Here is a 25,654-nt window from a genome sequence, read left to right on the forward strand (position 1 = left end):
CATAAAATATTATATAATTACTAAATAATATATTCTTCGTCTTACTAAGATAAAATTTTTACATGAGTTATGGTAAAAGACACTTGATGGTACATATCACCAATTTTAAAGTTAAAATACCAAGCCCAAGGCTCACTCGTTGATTATTAATACATATGAATAATATAATACAAGTATATAATCTATGGATAAAATTAAACTTAAAGGTATACGAATTCATTCTTACTAATAACTAATACAAAATAAAAATTTAATTCTAGTGAAGGAAAAAATATTCAGTTATTATAAACGAAAAATTATGCATTCCAGAAAGAAAAAATAAGTATAATTAAAAAATAACTTCATATATAGTACTAAAGTATTTGTTTGGAGTCTGTTTGAAGGCACTTTGTTCTGGTCTGGAAGACGTTCTATATAATACTTAGCACGTGTAAAATATTTGTATTTTTATACGTAGATTATTACCGAGAAATGTTATAAGACAAACTAATTTTCCAAAGCACATTTTCAATCAATCAATCAACCTATACTTCAACTTTCACCGATTCAGTCTTAACGAGTACGTGATGGCGAACTTTTATATGTTTTTTAAGCTCGTTTCTTCTATGATTTTTATGAGGACAATAAGGGCATTGGAATTGCGGTTCTTTCATACACTCAATATTTAAATGTCGCACTAAATTTTTCCGGGCGCTATACAATCTTCCACATTTTGGACATCTGTACCCGTCAGGCGTGAAAAACTCGGCACAAGGCAATTTTCTGTTTGAGGGAACGCTGGGTGCACCTTTGCCATCCTCAGTTTTAGGAGCTTCTCCAGACATTGGTGATATTTTTTTCTTTTTGGGAGTAGAAGATTCTTCGGTCAGAGTTTTGTCGTCGGCAGATGTATCTGCACTATAATCTGATGGATTGAAGCCAGCAGGATAAACAATTTCAACAGTATGCCAGGTAGAATCGTTGGACAAGTCACCGATATCACCATCTAGCAGAGATGCTTCTAAGTCCAAATCCATTATGGGAGAATTTGGAATGTGGATTACTGAAAGTATATAGTTCAGAAAATGTAGTTTTATATTATGTATTATTTGAGTTTATACTTCTTCAAACTACTATCTGTTAGTAAAAAAACGTTAGAGATATTTTTAATTACATGTGTGCCGTATAGAAAATAACTCTTACGTTGCGATTGAATTTGTGATCAAATAACCACAACACCAACTCAAATATATAATATATATATATATATATATATATATATATATTCTAGATCGTGCTGCTTATCCATAAATATCATTATGTACCAAATACAGAATTTAATAATACAAGAACTAAATATTAAATGCTGATGAAGGATTTTTGCTGATTCTTAAAACTTAATCCATCTAACTGCAATTATCCTTCATCTTCAAATATTGTTTACAACATGGTCAATTGAATTTAAACATAATAAAATAATAAAACTGTTTGAGACGTTTATTCAAATAAGAACTAAAAATACACTCGTATATCTACAAATAACGAACAAAAAATGACTATTCTACCAAACTACTATAAGATAATACACAATCAGCACACTATTTAGTTTCTAGGCTTAGATTATGTTAAATTAAATCTAGAAACTGCATCTAATATGACTATTTGAAAGCACGTCCTATTTATAGGCACTATCGGATTTTATTATAAACTCTTATCACGCAGAATATATTGCACATACAAAAACATCAATTTAAGGCATTTATATCAATAGGACTCACGGGAATCTATGTTAATATATAATGGTTACTTTTGACTACATGACTATAAAATTAAACAAAATTTGTCCACTAAAAGACTATTGCACTTCATGGTTGATTATAATTAAAACTGTAAACTTCTTTAAATGAGGAAGAAACATTCATTTAACCCTTTCCACTCGCGAGTCCCGAGATTTATATGAATTTTGCCACTGAAGCGGCGTCATCCGAATGGAAAGGGTTAGTATATTAACTTCTTTTCAACTTGCAACAAAAACAAAAAAAATAAACTTCCGTTAAATATAATGCACACAACATTAGGACATACAACTTTGGAGCGTTAATACTCTTCATATCATGTGTTGTAAAAATCGTTAAATTTAAACAATAATAATTAAAAAATCCAATTTAACTATAATATAAATCTTTTTGCTATAATTATATCATCGTTCTCTAGATATTCAACAAACAAATTTAGAGCCTATAGTAAATATCAAAATTATTCACTTCCTAATATCCAGTCTTAACCCGGAAATCCTAAAATTGATTCCTAATTCCGATAGTAACAAAAAAATGTTCACATCGGCCGTGGCCACTATTCCCTAATTTAGTTAAAAATGTATCGAAGACTTGATGTATCAAAAAAAAAATGTCTAAAATCATACACATACACTGTTTTTTATATAGAACATATATGACTGGCATAGACTTTAAAACAAAGCTTATTTTCTTCTTCTACCAAATCGCGAATGTCAGACTGTCAGACATATATGAATGACATGGCTCATGTGGAACTTGAGGACACATACGACTGACATGACTATTAACGTGCTAATAATAGATAAAGATCAATGGAGAACTCCTGATAAAATAAAAGTACGGAGAAGAAAAATATTTTCGGAAAGTCCTGGTGGTTTTTTTGATTATCCTGATGGTAACCAAGGGATATCAGAAAATTCGCTTCTCATCCAGTGATAATAAATAGCAAACTTGATTAAAAAATAGAACGTCTCAGTGACTGTTAACATACGATGAAGAACGACAAGAAATCGTGATAAAAAATAAGTGTAGAATAAAAATTTTTGGAACGTCGAGAGTGGCATATTTGATTATCCTGATGAACACCAGGAGATATCAGTTAATTCGCTTTTTATTTAGTGTTATTAAACCGCGCCCTTGACGGAAAAACAAAACATTTCTGTGAATATTAATAAACGATGGAGATTGACGAGAAATCATGATGAAACAAAAGTACAGAAAAAAATCTTTGTGGGAAGGTCCTGAATGGTTGAATTTATCATCCCAATGGTGACCAAGAGATATCAGCTATTTAATTTCATATCCAGTATTAATGTAATTAAAGTCGCGCCATTGATGAAAAACTAGAACATATTTGTGAATGTCAAAAATGCAATAAAAATTGACAAAACTTCTTAAAAACTGAATGAAAGTAGAGAAGGCAAATGTTGTCGAAACGTTCTGAGTGTTTTTATTTAATTTCCTGAAGGTAACAAGAAATATCAGTTATAGCTGATATCTCTTGTTTACCATAAGCGAATATAGTTCGACCTATGGTACGAATTTTATTAGCTTATTTGCACCATAAGTAACTAACTAGTCGGAAAAACAAAACATTTCTGTGAATATTAATATTATAAACGAGGAGATTGACGAGAAATCATGATGAAACAAAAGTACAGAAAAAAATCTTTGTGGGAAGGTCCTGAATGGTTGAATTTATCATCCCAATGGTGACCAAGAGATATCAGCTATTTAATTTCATATCCAGTATTAATGTAATTAAAGTCGCGCCATTGATGAAAAACTAGAACATATTTGTGAATGTCAAAAATGCAATAAAAATTGACAAAACTTCTTAAAAACTGAATGAAAGTAGAGAAGGCAAATGTTGTCGAAACGTTCTGAGTGTTTTATTTAATTTTCCTGAAGGTAAACAAGAAATATCAGTTATAGCTGATATCTCTTGTTTACCATAAGCGAATATAGTTCGACCTATGGTACGAATTTTATTAGCTTATTTGCACCATAAGTAACTAAGTCGAAAAAGATGAATAAACTAACCCTTTCCACTGGCGGTATCCGAGTCGAACGGGCTGATCTTCAAAAGAAAAATAACTATCTATTGTTTCCTTTGATTAATACTTGATCTATACATGATTTTGTCAATAAATCAGCACAACGACCTTTTATCGCAAATATCGTAAGCGAAAATTCTGAACTTCTAACGACAATTCCGAAATGTCAAATTCGTTAGGAAAGTGAAATCAATAATCGGCTAGGAAGTCGATGAATATATAATGCAGTATGCATATATAAGTATATACACATGTAAGTAATATTTTTTTCAGACGGTGACAAATATGTTGATAAAACAAAAAACTTCTTAACAGAGGCAACCATCTAGATAATAAAATAAAATGAAAACTAAGAAATGCTTCTTAAGATCAATTTAATAAATCCATACGTTTCGAGTCCCAATTTGAAACTTGCGAGTAAATAATACACGAGTACAAAACAAGAACATGTCAAAGAATAAATATTACTACACAAACAAGTAAAAAATAAAAATTAAATATACTTCAAAAAACGAATAAACAAAAATAATAAACACGACCATGACGTCTCAAAAGATAAAATATAAAAATTATTGATTGGTTTTGTGTTTGTGTATTAATTACTTGTGTGTTTTTTTTTCACTGAGAAAGAGTCAAATTAGGAATCGAAACGTATGAAGGTATTAAATTTATTTTAAGAAACATTTCTTAGTTTTCATTTTATTTTATTATCTGGATGGATGCCTGTTAAGTTTTTTGTTTTATAAACATAAAAGATATACGTATATGCATTTAATATATAGGATTTTGCAATGACGACTCAGCAAAAGCAAAATATGAATATACAGGAACAAAAAATTAAATTCTTCTATATCTATAAGGCTCCAAAAAGGTAATGCAGCATATGTCTGAATTTTTTCAAAAAACTTTCGATTTTTCTGTAACGGATGTTATACTGTATAATATAACTATATAAAATCCAATAATTTATATATATATATATATATATATATATATATTCACATATAAATAGTTCATGGTGTTTTATTATTATATCAAAACAGAATGTGTTTTCCTCATATGAGAATTAAGTAAACTCTGATGCTCGTATCTCCTGATGCACAGAGGGCATTTGAAGGGCGACCTGATGGAACACTCATGACGCGCGTGTCTCTTCAAATCTTCAGCATCCCTACAAACACCTCCACAAACACAAACGAATGCTTTTGAATCATTTTTGGATCCAACCAAACTTATTTCAGGAATCAAAGTAGTATTTATTTCTCCACTTTTGGTAATTGTCAGAGATGCAGGCTTAAGGTCGGCCAACCAGTGCGAGTAGGCAGCAGAACGGGAAAACTCTTTAGCGGTTTTACCTGTGAACAGAAAATATAGAAGAGTGTCAGTATGAGGAAGTAGAAAAATGATCAAGAAAATTCTCATATATGTACCTGATATGAAATGAATATGCAACTTTCAAGATGATGTTGATTCAAAGGCTTATTTTTGAAATATATATATATATATATATATATATATATATATGTGTGTATATATACTTATATATTCGTAACACAAATGTTTTCAATGACAATACATTAATCTAACTACTGAAAATAATAAGAAAAATTGAATTACAAAATATTTATTTAAAACAAATTCCATAATTTTATAAAAAGTTTTCAAAGTCAACATATCTATGAAATTTTGAATGTATATATTTAAAAACAGTCTATATAAAGCATTAATCTGCGTAAAATATAATAAAAATATCTAGTATAATAAATCATACGTTTTCATAAAATCTCAATATAAATATTTGCGTATACACAATGTCTATAAAATTTGAATTATCTGATTATTATTCACATAAAAAATAATTGCACTTTTTATTATCAAAAACTACTTATATAAATGTTGTAGCCTCATAGCACCCTGTTATACAGTCAATGTTTCAATAGTAACGTCCTGCATAAAGTATTTGCAGCAAATATGTTTTATATTGCGGCATCCATATATATAATATTTTATATTAACTATAATCCTTTTTTCAATTTTTAAATATATAATATTTTCTAAACTATCTACTTAAGGTTATTGCAGCTATCATTATGCAATAAATTACTAGAACAATACGTTTAATGATAAAATTCTAACAAATAAAATGAATAATTTGAAGGACTTGCTTAAATAAAATAAATTTTAATAAAATAGAATAGACAAACGATTACAAGATAATGTAGGATACAAACGCGAATAAACTTATATAAGAAAAACCATTTAAAAATCACGCCAATTTTCACACCATAAACTATAAATATATAAAATTATTAAGAACAACTATTTTGCATGAGTACAAGCAAATATATATATATATATATAATTTGATTGATTAATTCTGGATTTTTATTAGTTTATGTTTGTTTTCTGAAGAGTTTGATCCAAAATATTTTTTGAAGGTGCCAATATTGGTAGAGGTTTGAGACATTTTGAAATTATTTAGTTTTGATCATCAGGCTTCTTGTCAATATAGATACTATAATAAGCAATTTGGTAAAGAAATGCAGTTGAGAAAAAATTAGAAAATTAGTTATCAAACTTTGACTTGTTTCAACTCCCCGGAAAACAAACACAAAAATATATATAAAATAGTAAAACATTACAAACAACTTTTATACAATTTATAGAAAAAATATTGGTAGTATCTCCTTACTAACCTATGTATCTATCACACAAAATTGCATATAAAAATACCGCCCAAATTAGTATATATATATATATATATATTAGAGATGGGCTTATTATATCCGAAGCCGGATCGACTCGGATTTGACTCCGCTTCATGGTGGAGTTATGTCCGCTAAACAACTCCACGACTCCGACAATTTTGAAACCGAAATACTCGAAACAAATGTGTTCTACAGTACGCTGTTTATGTATTTAAGGATATGTCAAATCCCATTAATTATTTGAAATAAAAATTTATGAATAATTATTATCAATAAAATATTTTTTCTAAAAAATTCACGGATAAATGACGGATTGTAAAATTTTTCGGTCGACCAGATGATCGACTCAGTGACTCGTATTTTTAGCAGTGTTGACCAAAGTAAAAACGCAAAACTTGAGAATCAAATTCAATTGAATGATTTCCTTTTGATGAGAAAATAATTGATTTTTTGGATTAATTTTATATAAAAATTATGTGGTAAACTTTGTAATAAAAGCAAAACATAATACTTCTGCTTTCAAAATTTTTCTTCTGCTATTTCCATTTGAAAATTAATATTATATCGCGTAGTTCGATTAGCATATTATTACTTTTACACAATTATATAATTGTGTAAAAGTAATAATATAATACTGAATATTTTTACTGCTTAAATGCTAATGATATCACTGATAAATTTTGTATTCTAAAGTGTTGCTATTTCAGGCTATGGAAAAAAAGATTAAATAAATGTATTTCGTTTCGTATATTTTTCGGTATGTATATTCCTGAATGCCGTCATTTAACCAAAGATTGTCGTAGTTAGAAATATGACCCCTTACTATTCAATAAATTATACATTTGAGCTATTCACACTTGAATCCAATTTCATTGTATTGTATCTTTAAAGTAACATTTTTGTATTTTCTGGAAAATACACAATGGTATTTATTTTGACTTTTATACCTAAAAAAGGTCATAAAACTGCCTGCGAGACAAACTGACCGCTTCCTTCCCAAATCAAAAACGACAAAAACACTAAATGCCTGTACGAGTTAACAGATTTAATACCAGTTTAAGGAAGTCGGATATGACAAATCCTGTGAAACAACTCCACTCGGATTCACTCCGAGGGAGGAGTTGTATCCGAGTGATAACTCCGGAGTGAGTTACCCATCTCTAATATATATATATATATATATATATATATATATATATATATAAGGTTGTCAAATATCTCCCTTCCGCTTTTTTGCTCTTGGTTTATAATACAAAAAGGCGGAAGGGAGATATTTGACAACCTTATATATATATATATATATATATATATATATATATATTTATATAATTTAATCCACGGCGGCCTATATCTGATAAATAAATACTCTAATTGATTGATTTGAAGCTAAATAGAACATAAAATTGAACAAGCGGCTAATACTTGCCTTATTACTGTAATTGGCATTCTTATTTAAAAAAATAAATTATTAAAATACTGAAACAAAAAAATGTTAGGTTAAAATCAGTGAATAGTACGATTCACCAGGCTTATAATTATAAAATATATCTCTCATAATCAGCATCTGCCCACACTAACCATTTTTAGACCAGCTATGGCATTAATAGTAAAACAAATTTGTAACTATAATAAAATTTGGTAAAATAAATGTCACATTTTGGACACTTCAAGAATTCGTCATAAATATTTTTGTCAGATCCGTGTTAAAATATAATTTTCTATTGCTACTTTTTTTACTAAAATTTTGGCGACTAAAAACTAATTTCAATCAGCATGACACGCTTTAATCTAATCCGATAATCATACTTTGGTATACTATATCGTTAATTGGTTTCTATCAAATAATCCATCGAAAAAATATTTTTCTTGCTTGACTTTTTACATTTGATCACGTCAAACGTATCTCATGTGAACTTCTAGGCCAGTTTCAGCCTTAAGGCCATGGACATGAATTAGATGTACTTTGACGTGGTCACGTCGTACAAAACGCTGGTCGCAGATGCCGCAGCGGTGCTTTCTCTCGACGCCGCATTCTAGCCGCAAGTGACGCCGCAGAGTTTCCTTACGGAGGTAAGATCTGCCGCAATCGTTTGGGCAGATGTAACGAAGTTCGCTGGATCTTGATAAATCGTTGGACCTGCCGCTTCCTCTTCCGCGACCAGAAGTCTTGTTCGATCTGGTTGAAGTTGTGAAAAATCCCGGACCAGACATCCAGGTCACATCACATTCTTGCAATATTTCAGGATTCCACAAGAAATCTGCAAAATAAAATAGTTCGTTAGAAAAATTAAATGTTATATGCCAGGCGTTTAGACACAACACGTTTGATTCTTTAGATGGTTAAACACATCCCTTAAACATAAACCAATATGCCACATCGCACGTGTAGTGTCTATTTTTTATATGAATTTTGTTTGTTAATTAATAAGTTAACATTATTACCTATTAGCTCTTTGTGTCAGCAAACAAGTAAACATCAACAAGCGCAATGTACGAAAAAACATTCAGTATGTAAAATGGAAAATATAGTAGCTTACATAAACGAATAATGGGCAATATAATATTAACAAAAGTTAGGAAACAGTATTTTAAACACAAGTTCAAATGAAAGATTACTGAAAAAAAGATTTGTTATACAAATATTATTATCACAATGATGTTAGTGAACAATCCAATAATGTAAAAGATTTGTCATCAAATATAATTTATTCATTACTCAGTAATTATCTGACATAAATACATATTCTGCTTTAAATAATATGTAACATTCTTCGAATAATAAAATTTTTAAAATAAAGATCTATATCTCAACGAGTATCACACAAATGTAATAAACAAAACTAATCAGACTTGTAGTATAACTCTACTAACAAAAATCGTAAAAACTAATCAAAATTTTCTTTCTTAATAGAAGGCAATATAAGACCATGCTTTCTCTGCATGTGGTCCTTCAAAGTTTTATTTTGCGTAAAAGATCTATCGCATATGGTACATGTAAATTGACGGCTGGAGGTGCATTCGTACTTCGTATGACGATACAAATTTCGTTTATGATGATAACCTCTGCCGCAGGTTACACAAATGTAAGGCAATTCTTCAAAATAGGTTCTCGGTTTTCGGCCACGCCTGCGCGGCCTGGGAGGTGATTCGAAAATATCATATTTAATTAACTTTGAGTCGTACAAATCAATGTTCTGCATATATCGGAGCCTGCCTCTTGTCAGTGGGGCGCTGTTTGAAAATAGAAAATTTTCATTCTGAACAAAACCTGAAATGAAGCGAAATGGTTAATATTTGAACTTTGAATGAGTCGTCACTCATGCGGAAAGATAGAGCTGAAAGTAGAGGTAACAACCTGGACGGACACTGCACAATTTGGAAAGAAAGTAAGAGAAATAGAATAATTTTTTAACAGCATTCTGGACAAAAGACACAAAGAATAAAAATACATGGACAAAATACATAGTATATAAAACGTAAATAGACATAAAATAATAATAGTAGTTGAAGAAAATAAAATTAAAAAAATAAAATACTTCTTATTAAAATAGTTTATTTGAAATTTATATATATATTCCCATAAATATACGTATTTATCATAAAAATCATACTTATATATATTAGGGTGGTCCTTAATATAGATATTTTAGAATTTCTATGCTCCCAGGGGTTCAAATGCTTCCAAATTGATAAAACAAAATTCACTTAAAAGTTTTAGCTCTTAATATTAACTTTAAGACAGTCTGCACTCCAACCAAAGTTTCTTATGGAAATACAATGAAAAAAACTCCATTTATTTTTTAGAATTTTTTAACTCAAACAAATGAATCAAAAGTAACAATTCGTGTCATATTTTATTAAAAATTCGACCTTCTACAAAAAAGGTTTCTTACAATTTTTCGTTAAATCTATTGGCTTAAGAGTTATTCGAGGTCAAATATTAATTTTTGGAATTTCAAATCGTTTCAATTTTTTTGAACATGTGTCAATACTTTTTATCATGATCAAAATTTTGAGAATAACATTGTATTAGATTATTTTAATCACAAATAAAAAATTTACGACAAAAGTTTTACATAATTTATATAATAAGAATTTACTTAACAATCATTCTTGATAGTATTACTAAATGTAGAATAATTGAACTCAAATAACTTGTAAACAAATAGATTTAACAAAGTATTATAAAAAAGCCTTTTTATTAGACATCGAATTTTCAATAAAACGTAACATAAATTGTTTTTTTTTAATTATTTGGCGCTGAGTTATAAAATTTAAAAAAAAACAGATGCATTTTTTACCATGTTATCTCGTGCGGACTATCCTAAAGTTAATATTAAGACCTAAAACTTTCAGAGATTTTTTTTAAATAAGGAAGCATTTGAGCCCCTGAAAGCAAAGAAATTCGAAAATATCCATATTAAAAACCACCCTAATATATATATATATATATATATATATATATATATATATATATATATGTGTGTGTGTGTGTGTGTTATGTGAGTGTGTAAATATAATTATATATTAATGGAATTTGTATTAAAAGTCTTTGAGTTTATAATAAGCCTATCACGTTCTGTGTATCTAGTGTGTAAATAATTATAAATTTCTCATTATATAAATATCTGTGATTTTTCCCCGTTCATTTTCCAATATCAAACAAAATGTTATAGTAGGTACTTTTTATTTTGAGTGTATTCTGCTAACATGTGTATTCAAGTGACACTTCTGAGCAAAAGATTTATTACAAAACTTACAAATAAATTTTCTTTGCCCACTGCATTCATATTTTACATGCCTCGATAAATTGCGCTGATGTACATATGATTTTCCACATACTTCACAAGCAAAATCTTTGTTTTGAGTCATATCACGACGATCAGACTTATTACATTCGAATTCATTGTGGTACGCGTAATCATGGAATTGTTTTCCACAAGTGGGGCATGTTATATTAATAATATAAGATGAATCAGTTTGATTAGATTTCAACAATTTGCATTCCAGTCCTTGAAACGACATCGGCTCTGAGTAATTGATTATGTTTATTTTTTTTCGCAAACCATGTTTCGACAACAAACGAGAAGATTCTCTATTCTCTGAAACAAAAAATAATAGATTAGTTGATAAAAAAATTATGTGTTTCGATAGTGTAGATATTTACATATATGCAGTAACCTGTGATATATACAATTTTAATTCTCAATATTATAAAATAAAAATTCAACGTTTTATATTAAACGTCAATATATTTATATAAATAATAACATGACCCATTTGGATGTCACCTAGAATTAACCCAGGCACCTTCGAGTACTTTTCATGATTTAATTGTATATTACCTTAGTAACTAATATAAATATATTTATTAGGGCGGGTCAATTTAAAGGTCACTTAGGCACTTGTGATTTTCGGATTCTAGGGATCAAAATAAGATACTTTGCTGAAGAAACCGTACCTCTAAAATAACTTCTGATGCTCCGTGCATTGACCAAAAGATAAGGGTTAAATTTTGAAAAAAAATTTGAACCACGGGCATGAGTGTATTGGCCTTCCAAAGTTAGTGCAGGGTACTCTAAATGGGTCAAAATGGGTTTTTTCAAATTCATTTTTGGATCAAGGCACATAACATCAGAATTCATTTCAGAGGTATGGTTTCTTCAGCAAAGTATCTTATTTTGATTCCTAGTATCCGAAAATCATATGTACCTGAGCAACGCATACAAATCGACCAGCTCTAATGCTTCGCCAGAGATTTCAATATAATCGCAGCTTGAACATTTTACTTCATTGATACATATTGATTTAATATAATAGTTCCTTGTCAGTAATTCATGAATAATTATTCATCTCTGGTATTCGTGTTCACATTCGGCGCAATTTTTTTAAATATATAGTACAAATATTCTAAATTTACATATAAACCTTGTTATATATACTTTTGATATCTTAAAACATACCAACAATAAACTTAAATAGTAAAAAAATAACTTAAGCAATAACAACTTAACCAGTTGATGTACTGGAAGAAAATTGACAATAATAGAAAACATTTTTAATTTGTAGATGCAACATTAAGTGCGATCAAAGTATATACCCTTATCAATTTTACAATTATGTTAAAAAATTTGTTTCTGCAAAATTTTCTTCAAACAAGCATTCGAAGTGCTATGTCGTTTCAGGTGAGCACGTTGCTTGAAAGCATGGCCGCATCTGTGGCAAGAAAATAGGCGCTGGTCTCCACACTCGTACTGGACATGCCTGATCAGGGAACTCGCATCTTTGTAAGAACGAGTGCAACCAGCATTTGTACATTGGAATCGGTTGGAATTAGACTTGTAATTTCTCCAATCTGAAAAAATGAAAGAAAAGTATCGCATATGGCACTTGGTGCTGATTAGAAAATAGAATATGATGGTAAAATCAATCGTTCTGAAGGAAACAACCTTCGTCGTGTACCAGATCAGATCATGCGAGCTTGGTCGTTTAAATCTTTACTAAGGTGTATATATATATAAATTTGGAAATATGAACACTCTTTTTGCACTATTTTATTAAATAATAATTTTCACAAACGTTTCATAGAACATTTTTTCTCCTAACGACATCTATTTTTCAACTGGACCCTAATCCTTCCTTTTCTATCTGATATTGCGTGACTAGTCACTTGAAAACCACTTGAGATCGAATAGAGAATTCGGACACCGACGATCGTTGGTGGGGCAGAAGACAGTATTTCGAACAACGTGTAAAGGATAACACATAATGCTAATTTGGGTTTCCATATTTTAAATTTTAAATTATAACACACTGATGATGACACAAACCTAGTCTCGAAACGTTTGTAAAAATTATTATTTAATAAAATAGTGCAAAAAGAGTATTGTTTGTTCATATTTCCAAATTAATATCTATTATCCACTCAGAATACATACATATATTCATATATATATATATATATATATATATATATATATATATATATATATTATATATAACTACATAAGTTTGTTTATATGCAAGATTAAACGATAAACACATATGGGAAAATGTCATGTGGTGGTATCAGTAAGGAACAAAATTGTACAAATAAATATAAATCTATTTGAAGTAACAAAATTTTATTCATAATATTCACTTATATACATAAATAATAAATTTTTATGGTTTTGGAGGTTCGCGCCTTCGTGGCTCCTTGGTACCACTATGAGCAACTGCCTTATGTCTGGTAAGATGAGAAGATCGCAAAAAGGCCCAAGTACATTTATCGCATTTATACCTACGTATCTTCGTTATGCATTCATATCTCACGTGAGATATGCATACTGATTTATTTTTAAAAGTTCTTTGACAATTAGGGCATTGGAACCTGTTTCCAGTAGGCGTTTGAATTTCCCGCATGCCTTCAACCTTTGGTGAACGTTTGGAATATCTTTTCCTTTTGGGTTTTGGAGAAGTCTGCGCATTTGCACTTTCATCGCAAGTTTCATGACTTTGTTCTAATTCATCTTTTGGCAAATCGTCACTGGAATTTATCAACTCGGCCAGTTCTTCTCCGGAATAACTTCTTCTCGAGAAATCTTTGAGCATTACACACCAGAAATTAGATGGACGTTGCTTCCTTATTACGGCATCTGAATTATCTGATGTATTATTAGTACTACAACCAATTTCTTCATTCAATTTGAATCTGTTTATAGGGGTACCACACATAGCTTTTGTTGGATCTGAAACAAAATCAATCCCATAACATCAGCATAAAATGTTTTAAGAAATCAATCAATAATGTTTTCAGTAATTTATATAGCAATTTTAGATGGTTAAAAGAATACAAAAAAATCTTTTTATAAAATTTTTATTATTTTTTTAATAAACGTATTGCATAAAATGTGTTAAATGTTTAAAGTGCTAACATATATCCAAAATGGTTCTCATAAGCAAGATATAAGTACAATAAATAGTATAACAGAAAATTATATGCCCAAAATAATTTCGGCACCCGAATTATCTGATGTATTATTAGTACTACAACCAATTTCTTCATTCAGTTTGAATCCGTTTATAGGGGTATCACACATAGCTTTTGTTGGATCTGAAACAAAATCAATCGCATAACATCAGCATAAAATGTTTTAAGAAATCAATCAATAAAGTTTTCAGTATCTTGTAGAGAAATTTTATACGGTTAAAAGAATACAAAAAAATCTTTTTATAAAATTTTTATTATTTTTTTAATAAACGTATTACATAAAATGTGTTAAATGTTTAAAGTGCTAACATATATCCAAAATGGTTCTCATAGGCAAGATATAAGTACAATAAATAGTATAACAGAAAATTATATGCCCAAAATAAATAAATAAAGTTAAAACAATTATTAATAAATAAGATAAAATAATCTACTAAATAACAAGATTATATTATTTAAGGTTACTCTGTTAAATATTCTTAATTGATCTCTCTATATAAGGAATGTTAAACTATAAAGGAATTACTCATACTTTGTACATTACTTTGCAGGAAATATAGTTCCTTAAGGCGTATATAAAGACACTTAGAATGCTTAAATTCTATTATAAAAATGATTATAAATTGCACATCGATCTTTAGCATTATTGGTCCACGATACTGATATTGGTCTTATACTTAACTAATTCCATTACCAAATGCACTAACAATTAGGATTATATTATGATACTAAAAATACTAAATTTTACAAAAAAATCTAAAATATGGAAATGCTGAAATATTATAACAATATAAATCTTAAATTAGAGCATGTTATATAAAAACATATTTTGCAAATTGGCAAGTGATGATAATTTATTGCAAAAATCGCTTGAGCTATAAGTATTAAATGAAAACCTACAACTATTTTTTTTATAATGTAAACTTTTGTACACTAACTTAAATATAACTTCTGATAAAATAATTATAATTCCCGATGGTTATATAGATAAATATGTATTTAAACAAGTTAACAAATCGATAAACTAAATATGTATTAAATCTTTGTAGCAACCCCAAGTAGACTGCTAAGATATTGCACTAAGTCTTATTTCTAACACAAAATTATACTTTGCTTTGAATTGCGCATAGATATTTTTAAATCCACCCTAAATATTAATTTTAATTGATATATAAGACGCCGATCATTTGTAAAAGAAAAAACATCTCGTAAATTAAATATATTTCATGCAAAACTTAATTGATACATTGATTGGTAATATATGAATAAGAAATATGGAAATAAAATTAGAAATAGACTTTAGAAATTTAGGCCGCATGGTGACAGTGTACAAATTAAATTTGCACAATTAAACTGAATTTTATGAGCATAAAAACATAAAATAGATCCAGCGCACTATGATAAACTATATAGGTACCATAATATAAAAATCAACCTGCATAATTCGGATTATGCTTTTTAACGATATGAGTTTTCAAATTATCTTTGCGTCTGGATGAGTGGGGACAATATGGACACTTGAAAGCCGAATGGTCAGTTCCACATTCGTAACGACAATGTCTCTGCAAATTATTCCTGTTAGAATAAATCCTTCCACATTTCTCACACCAATATCGAGGAGGATCACCACGATCAGAATCGTTGTTGTTCCATTTACCATCAGCGTAGATCCGTACTTCCTGGTTCAAGAATTTTGGCTCTGCCTTAATTTTTCGTTCGCATAAAGGTGTAATGGTGGTTGAGCTATTCAGCTTAGAAAGTGCGGCCGAATGTATTAGCAATGGTGGTGGTTTTCTCTCGACATTATTATTTGTTAAACGCTTCGAATTATGATTATTCACTGCTGATTTGCGATCTTGATTGTTAGAGTCATTCATGACAACGACGCCGTTGACGCAGTCCAAGTCTTGGAACCAAAAGAGATCAGCGGTGCCAAAGGCAGATCCATCTGAGGATCCCAAAAAAATCAAATTAAGTATTAATGTAACGAAGATTAAAACTTCAAAACAAAGAAATCGTGAGAGAAAGGATAGATGAAAACTTCAAGTGATAAGTGCAGATCAATTTCAACACAAAAAGTATATAGCATCATATCAGAAACATTACTCATTCAAATTCAGAATAGTTTTTTTTTTGTAAATTGCAGTGTTGAAATATATCTGTTTAGACTATTTTTTGAAGAAGTTGAAAATACCAATGACTTTTGATGTTTGATGTAAAATTATAATATGTTGTATGTGTGAGTGCAAAGACACAAGTGAGGTAAACAGAAATGACCATGATATATCTATATAGTTATGTAATTTGGTTATCTCACACGATTGAAAAACACACTAAGCAAATGATAGTGAACCCACCATGAAATTTCTGTGATGATGTGTGCAAGATCCTTCCTCAGTTCATGTTTGGTAATCCATACAACATTACTCCAATGAAACCAATATGCAAGACATGTGAATGTTACAAAATGGTAAATATTTGGTTAGTAAATAATATGATACATGAATATGTACAAACATCTGAAAGTGACTGAATCGTATGTTTGAAAAAAGCTACTAAGATTCAGCAAGTTTTATAAGTGGACACAGACAATTTAAAGAATAGCAGAAATTAGCGAATGATTAATATATACAAAAATATGCGATTTATGATGATCACACAACAATATACAATAAATCGCATATTAAATGAACAGATTCAAACAAAGTTAAGTTTTTCGGTATTTTATTATGAAATTGGGTATTAACAATAAACTCTTATTCTAGGTTCTATAAGCTAGTTTAATAAATATTATATTCCGATGGCTTCATACATTATCCTATTAAATTTCGTAGCTACAAAAATAATGATTATTTGGCATGAGTATTTGGATAATGCATTTATTTATAGGCACATATTCTAAGACAAATATATTGTTAAAAGCAAAGTAAAATTAAAACTACGCACACAATTATGGTAACTATTGACTAATGTTTTCAAGTTCAAATAATTTAAATTAAATAAAGCATTTAAAATCAAGTTATAAATAAAGGACTGTTTGAAAACCTTAAGCTATTTCAACTTCATCTTTTATCATCGAGCTTTTGTCAAGCCCAGTTTTTACAAGAGCTGTTGCTCCTTCATCTTTTATTATCGAGCTTTTGTCAAGCTCGGTTTTTACAAGAGCTGTTGCTACTCCATTATTATGAGTATTAAGATAATGTCTGGTTAAGTGATATCGCCTTTTAAAAGCTGATGGACACATTTCACACTTGAATCTGGGAGCAGCACCTACCGCAACACATTCGTCTTTCTGATGTCTCTGTAGATGACGCTTATGCTTATATGTCTTTTCACAGTTTTCACAAGCAAATCTTCGAGCAACGCCATCAGTTAAGTTTGGACAACCTTCATCCAGATGCCTCTTAAGATGTGTCTTATGTTTATAAGATTTATTACACGCCGTGCAAGCAAAACAATTTTCCACAGGCGGCGATCCAAAATGCATTTTCTGATGATTATGAATCTGGGCCAAGTGTTGCTGTGGAGATAGTACATATCCACTAAGATAATCTCGCATGAAAAATTGAGGTACTTGATAGTTCAACTCCATTGATGAGGTTAATGGAGCATATTTAGGAATTTTTGTAGGCCCGACAACAGACATCGAATGCTTGGCCGTTGTATTGTTGATACCTAAAAAATAATGTGAAATGCAAAAAAAAATTAAACAAAAAATAGCTCATGCAAAAGTAACTAAAGAAAAACAATACAAACAACTGAATAATACTAATATAAATATTTTATAAATTATTATATAAATGCTAAATAAAGAACATACTTCTGTTGAAATAAAATAATATACAAACAAAAACATATTTTCTAAAAAAAATAATAAAACAACAAAAACTGATACCCGGAAAACAAAAAATCTAATTTCCGTAAAAATATTTTATTGCAAAAATAATATAAAACATGTTCAAGGAATTATATGCTTCTTCTCTCTTGACCACATTCAACTAAATTATCATTGACTCAAAACCAAATGATTTGAGATTGAGATTTAAATATTCATGGAATTTTAAAAAGCCAATCATGTTATTGAATATATCGATGTGACCTGTACAAACAACAAAATTCAGTACGTATGCTAAATTCGGTGATTTTAGAAAATATATAAATCGATCGCAAAGAGTATCCTTTTATTAGTATCAAAATGTTTTAGTAAATCATAATTATTGAACTATTTTCTTCAGAAGAATTAGACTTTAGGTTCAATTTTCTTTCCACTCCTTTATGATCCGAAAACCAGGTAGATCAGTCTAGAAAAGAAAAGAATAACATTAATTAAAGATTTAAAAAGGTTATTAGCTTCTAATGTGTTTTGAAGAAATCCACCTGAAAATAAAAATACAAAAATTAATAAACTATAAATAATGAAAAAATTAAATAATAATCTAGAAAAACTGTAAATGATAAAAATTATTATAATAAAATAATAGGGATCATCATTATAAAATGCTTCAGATCATAATTTACATTCATTATATTTTAACGATACATTTGAATCATAATTTGAGCTTATTAATACAGTTACATGCATGCAACAATATTACACTATATAAATTTCTTTCAGTAAATTAGATGTAACATTTGCCATTAACTGTTAATCTTATGATTACTAAATATCATGATAAAGTTTTCTACAAGTAATCGTAGGTTATTTATTTCATCTCAGTCTTAATTTCATTCCAAAATTAAAAATACTATTAGTACGTTCATAGAAATTATACACAAAGCTAATTAAACGACATCATCATCATGATTACACTTTGGGAAATTTTAGCAACTTAGTGAAACTTATATTGATAAAACTAATTATGAATAAAACATTTTCTATTGATCATATCCTAATTATCTCGATAAATGATACTGAGATCATTGTTCTACTTATACATATTCTTTAATAAGATTTGGTATATAATATATTTCTCTAATTCTTAAATATAGAATTTGTATAGAAACTACTTATACAAGTGCTATATCGAATAAATAATATTATATAAATACTATTATATATTTCATGATCTTTGATATATATAGATATATAATTTTTTTAGTACGTCAGAAATCGGGTTCTTACTACCTAAAGTTAACCTAAATCTATGTGGCAAGTATTTCTATATATACATATTAGAGTGATCCTTAACATGGATCATTTTTTAATTTTATTGCTCCCAGGGGCTTAAATGCTTTAGCTTTCAATATTAACTTTTAGAAAGTGCGCAATTCAATCAAAACTTTGTATGGAAATAGGATGGAAAAATTTCGAAAATTTAAAAAATGTTTTTTTTTAGATATAACTTAGCGACAAATGAATTAAAAGTGACAATTCGACGCTCTACAAAACAGTTTTTTTATAATTTGTTTTGCAAATCGTCGAATTTTGAATAAAGCTCATCCATTTGTTCGCTAAGTTATATATAATAAACATTTTTTAAATTTTTGAAAATTTTCCCATACTATTTTCATACAAAACTTTAGTTGAATTGCGCACTATCTAAAAGACAATATTAAGAGCTAAAACTTAAAGAGGATTTTTATTTATCACTTTGGAAGCATTTGAACCCCTGGTAGCAAGAAAATTCGAAAATGTCCATATTAAGGACCACCCTAATATATATAGAAGATTTTGATTTTTCTTCTTACTATAAAAACTTATGGAGCAATTCTCGGATAAATTAGCTATTTATGTTACCTGTCTTATGTTGAGAAATCGAATGAGTTTGACAAACTGACAAAATGATATGTCTTTGGTGTTCAACCAAACGTTTTACACAATATCAACCTCTGCAATCTAACCTCCAAATGGCACAAACGTCGGAATATAACTTTAGTTCCATAAGTGGCACCAAATTGTTGCACTTATGATAGCATATACGTGAAGTCGAACTAATGTTATATTTGGCATTTATGTCATTTGGGGGTTACAATTCAAAAGTTGATATTGTGTGAAACGCGCGCGAACGAACAGCAAAGACATAGCTTTTTAACAGTTCGTTATTACCAACTCATGCAACAACTGAACAAAAAGGACTGGTAACATAACATAGCTATTTTGTCCAGTCATTATAATTAGTCCAGTCATTATAATAAACTCACCTCGGAATTCGAGACACCCAGCTGTAAGTCTGTAAATACTTGTATATTGGCACCCTAAAGTTGCCTCAAAACCTACATATGGCATTGACACCCTACCATATTTAGGTTTTGAACCTACATATGGTAGGGTGTCAATGCCATATGTAGGTTTTGAGGCAACTTTAGGGTGTCAATATACAAGTATTTACAGACTTACAGCTGGGTATCTCGAATTCCGAGATTCTTACCTAATTTAACCTTAAATGACTGGACTAAATAGTACAAATATCAGTTAGTCTATTAAATTTGGCCTTTACAAAGTATTTTTAACATTCGAATTCTCGAATTTTATCATTGGATTATTCGAATTGCTATTTGAATTATTCTTTTTCTCGTGCTTATTTGCTATATGTAATTCTAGACTACGTTGATATTTTGTTCTGTGACTGCAATATGGGCATTGAATGCTAGGTTCTCGACCACATTCGACCATCAAGTGCCTCTTAAGATGTTGCTTGTGTTTGTAGCATTTTCCACAGGTGAGACACAGGTTGACAGGCCCATCATTGCGCCTTCTGCGCCTAGGAAGACTTCCAAAGCTGAATGTGGGCATTGCATAATAGCCTAGAAATTGTAACAGAAAATACCAAATATGTGTTAATAATGTGACATATAATCCCAAATGTATGAATCGTTTACTACTTGACACCGACACTTAGATATCATACGCTTTGAATTTGTTTACATGCCTAAATATTTAAGAATCTGTGTCAAAATCTACCTAAAAAAATCAAGGTTGTTTGGCTAACGCGTTAATACCAAATAAAAAAAAAAACAAAAAAAACATTTTGAATTTCTGGTCTGAAAAATGTATAAAATGTCGAACATAAAGAATTAATAAAATTTCATTTTATTTTATCATTTATTATATTACTTAACAAGTAAGATACTTAGATACAACGTATACAAATTAATCATTAAAAATGTTGATATATTTTACAATTTATAATTTAGAAAGATGGCAGACTGAGGAGCCAACTCTCGGATAAAATAAAAATGTTATGGTAATGCTAATTTACAGGTCTATCTTCGTATGAGTTGGTAGTAACAAACTGCCAAAGAGTTGTTGTGCAATCAGGCGTTTTACATATAAAACCTGACGTATCTGTTATCAAAGAGATCAGAAAGTTGCACTTACAATAAAATTGTTATTTGATGTTTGTGCGTTTTGAAGATTAGGTTTTATGTATAAAACGCCTAATCGTACATCCAATGCATAGCCTGTTGAATACTATCAACTTATATGAAGATAGATCTGCAACAAAGCATGACCATAACATTTCTATTTTATCCGAGAATCGGCCCCTAAAATTTTGCATTAAAATTTATCATTAGCAAAATGATGAAAATTTTATTATAGAACAAAACAATGGATACTCATAACGAAATTAGTCGTAAACACTTACAAGTCTAATTATTCTGCATTCCTAAATTCCTTTAGAACGATGAAGTCATATTAAAAGAATTTTAGTTCAAGATGTTTGTTACCATTTTATTGACGAACTACAACTATTCAATATTTTTGTTATACTGTTAATTGTTACATAGACTCTTGGTGCAATAATAACAATAAAAAAGAAAGAAAATGATAGTTTATTCGCATATAAAAGGACGATTGAGGTTTTAGTTCTGAATCACCCCATCCACTTGTTGGTTCAGGTCTTAAAATTTAATACTATACAGAAAACTCTCTAGTCAAATAAATAATAAGTATCCTAACACATAATGAATATTATATTATATTAAAGAAAAATGTAATTAAATTGTACAAGTTGAACATGAGTGCAATGTACAAATAAATATTATATTATATTAAAGAAAAATTAAATTAAATTATACAAGTTGTACATGAGTGCAATGTACTACCAATTCTAGAATGTAAAATATAAATATTATACATATCTTACAAGAAATGTCTTGGAAGTCGCGAGTAAATAGATCTAAATTTATCACAATAAACAATAGTATATATTTCAACGTCAATAATCAATAAACAAATACATACAAAATCTTGTGAAGCTTCATCTTCGAAATAAATCCATAACTATAATCTTTATAATACAAATAAATTATTAATTAACTATGAAATGAGGCAATTAAGGAATGTACTTACAGTTTGCATGAAAATTATTCTTACAACTAAAGGGCATAAAATGCATACGAGAAAATGCTCGTAAGATACACGAAAAAAGGGAAATTGTGCACGTTATCGTAAAAACATCTATTATATATTTTAAACACTTATCACAAGCATGTTACTTTTGAGCTCATTCTGCCGCAAAATAGACCAATGTTATGGCAAGGCTATTGTATGTAATAATTTTCATACAAAATGGCACTAAATACTATCAAAATGCCTGTGCGATCAGGCGTTTTACACATAAAATGCAACTTCACTCGTATGATATTAAACCAAATTTTAAAATTTGGGCGTTTTCTAAGTAAGGTTTTCTATCTAAAATGCCTGACTGCACAGCAACTACATGGCTTCTGATAATATTTAGTACGATTTTGTATGAAAACTGCTACATGATATAGTTTTTAGCCACAACATTTCTCTATTTCCGGCAGAATCGCCCCTTTATTCGCTGATCAATGAATGATATATAAGCAACAAAAATTTACATATACCCTTTATATGCCCGAAGTGTTTTGCAAAGTAACATTGCGATTTAATTATTTGTATCATTAAATTTAATGCATAACCATTTAAAACAAAACAAATTTGTTTTTGATTAAGATATCATGCAATTTTGCCCAAGATGCTCCTCTCAGGTGAGTGAGAAGGGCGGTTCTTCCAAGCATTTGAGAAGTTCGGCATATTGGAAGTCTTTCTTGTGCCTGGCCTGGACATGTCCCAGCAGGCTGAACCTCTGCTTCGCCCGGTAGTCGCAGAATGGGCAGCCAAATGCAGGTCTCATACCACATTCGTACTTCATATGTCGCGAAAGTGTATGCCGGTACTTATATCGTCGTGAACAACGCTTGCAAGTGTGTTCATAATTCTGCCGAAAATCTGCAACATAATACAATAATCTATCCAAATTTCACACAAATTAATAAATGTTGTTCCGAAATGTTAAATATATGTACATAGATAATATTACTAACACTACAATCAAATACATTCATACGTATGTAAGGTGATCTGCATGCCAAAGTTGACTATATGCCAATTTGAAGCAAAATCAACCCTTACTTTAATAATTATCAAACATTGATTAGAAAATCAGCTTGAACATGTAATATATAGAGAAAATGAGCAAACATGCAAAACATAGAAAAAACTATGCCAAAATAATCAACTTACATGAACTGCTGTTCATTCATGAATGGACGATATGTAAATGGACAAGGATCAGTAAAAACATGTTTTATTGAGCTATTCAAATACACTGCTTCGGAGACTTTTCTCATTTAAAAACAGTCATGAGGATTCATTTTAATTTTAACTTATCATTTTGCTCCAAAACCAGCTTTAAAAATTATATTCACGTTTTATTTTTAACTTGAGGGTCCTATAAGCTGTTGTAATGATTTTAACTTACTACGTCGCTTTACAGAAGATAAACCCAATGGTTTGGCTATCTTTACTTTATTATTTGCTATTAAATTTTCTATATCACAGATGATTTTTTATTGATGCAACGATGTCACAAGGAATATTTTCACTTGGAAACATATTGATATCTATATTTCCTAATGAAAACCGAGTCACTACTGCTAGGCATCAGACTGTCCGTCGCGGGTATCATTGATGTAAAAATGCATATCCTAAATTAGCTAACCTTTACCTGAGAATTTACTATTGCAATTTCTACATCAATAATGAATTTTTTATTGATGCAGCAATGCCACAAGGATTACTTTCACTTGGAATCATATTTCTATCTATATTTCCAAATGAAAAGCGAGTCACTACTGCTTGACATCATGCTGTCCGTCGCAGGTATCATTAATGTAAATATGCATTTCGTAAATTAGCTCATCTTTACCTGAGTATTTGCGTTTACAAATTCTACGCTACTGATGGATAATTTCATTGACGCAGCAATGCCACTTGGAAATATATTGCTATCTATATTTCGAAATGAAAAACGAGTCACTACTGCTCGACATCATGTTGTCCGTCGCGGGTATCATTTATGTAAAAATTAATTTAGTAAATTAGCTTATCTTTTCTGAAAATTTGCTAATATAATTTTTACACCACTGATGAATTTTTGAGTGATGCAGCAATGTCACAAGGAATATTTTCATTTGGAAACATATTGCTATCTATATTCCCAAATGAAAATCGAGTCACTACTGCTTGACATCATGCTCTCCACCGAGGGTATCATATATGTAAAAATGCATTTAGTAAATTATATTATCTTTACCTGAGAATTTGCTATTACAATTTCTACACCACTGATGATTTTTTTTTATTGATGCAGCAATGCCACAAGGAGTTTTTTCACTTGGAAACATATTGCTATCTATATTTCCAAATGAAAAGCGAGTCACTACTTGACATCATGCTGTCCGCCACGGTTATTATTTATGTAAAAATGCATTTCCTAAATTAGCTGATCTTTAACTGAGAGTTTGCTATTACAATTACCACACGAATGATGATTTTTTTGTTGATGCAGCAATACCAGGCTGTTTTCACTTGGAAACATATTGCTATCTATATTTCCAAATAAAAACTGAGTCACTACTGCTCGGCATCATGTTGCCTGTGGCGGGTATCATTTATGTAAAAATGCATTTCCTAAATTAGATTATATTTACCAAAGAACTTGCTATTACAATTTCTACACCACTAATGAATTTTTCATTAATGCAGCAATGCCACAAGGAGTATTTTCACTTGGAAACATATTGCTATATACATTTCCAAATGAAATGCGAGTCACTACTGCTTGACGTCATGCTGTCCGTCGCGGGTATCATTTATGTAAAAATACATTTCCT

General features: G+C 29.6%; 4 protein-coding genes across 4 annotated transcripts in view; all 4 read right to left on the reverse strand.

The window, feature by feature from the left end:
* Positions 1-378: 378 nt before the first annotated feature.
* Positions 379-1,016, reverse strand: LOC113388272 (protein tramtrack, beta isoform-like). Its single transcript, XM_026625668.1, has one exon. The coding sequence runs from the start codon at positions 1,014-1,016 to the stop codon at positions 525-527; it is 492 nt and encodes a 163-aa protein (XP_026481453.1). The 3' UTR covers positions 379-524.
* A 7,417-nt stretch (positions 1,017-8,433) lies between these two features.
* LOC113388273 (transcriptional regulator MNL1-like) lies at positions 8,434-8,845 on the reverse strand. Its single transcript, XM_026625670.1, has one exon. It carries the CDS (start codon positions 8,749-8,751, stop codon positions 8,434-8,436), a length of 318 nt encoding a protein of 105 aa, XP_026481455.1. The 5' UTR covers positions 8,752-8,845.
* A 6,968-nt stretch (positions 8,846-15,813) lies between these two features.
* On the reverse strand, positions 15,814-16,456 carry LOC113387645 (longitudinals lacking protein, isoforms F/I/K/T-like). The gene has a single exon (XM_026625001.1). The coding sequence runs from the start codon at positions 16,387-16,389 to the stop codon at positions 15,943-15,945; it is 447 nt and encodes a 148-aa protein (XP_026480786.1). The 5' UTR covers positions 16,390-16,456; the 3' UTR covers positions 15,814-15,942.
* Positions 16,457-17,558: 1,102 nt separating this feature from the next.
* Positions 17,559-25,654, reverse strand: part of LOC113388274 (gastrula zinc finger protein xFG20-1-like) — an 11,019-nt gene continuing 2,923 nt past the window's right edge. Inside the window, exons 3-4 of the mRNA XM_026625671.1 lie at positions 21,059-21,256; positions 17,559-18,187 (exon numbers count right to left, since the gene is read on the reverse strand). Of these exons, the coding sequence (XP_026481456.1) occupies positions 17,559-18,187; positions 21,059-21,256 (827 nt within the window). The remainder of the gene's footprint in view (positions 18,188-21,058; positions 21,257-25,654) is intronic.

Source organism: Ctenocephalides felis, unplaced genomic scaffold (assembly GCF_003426905.1).
Source record: "Ctenocephalides felis isolate EL2017-DRISC unplaced genomic scaffold, ASM342690v1 CF-g0.4_SCAFFOLD_03572, whole genome shotgun sequence".
NCBI classification, from domain to species: Eukaryota; Metazoa; Arthropoda; class Insecta; order Siphonaptera; family Pulicidae; genus Ctenocephalides; species Ctenocephalides felis.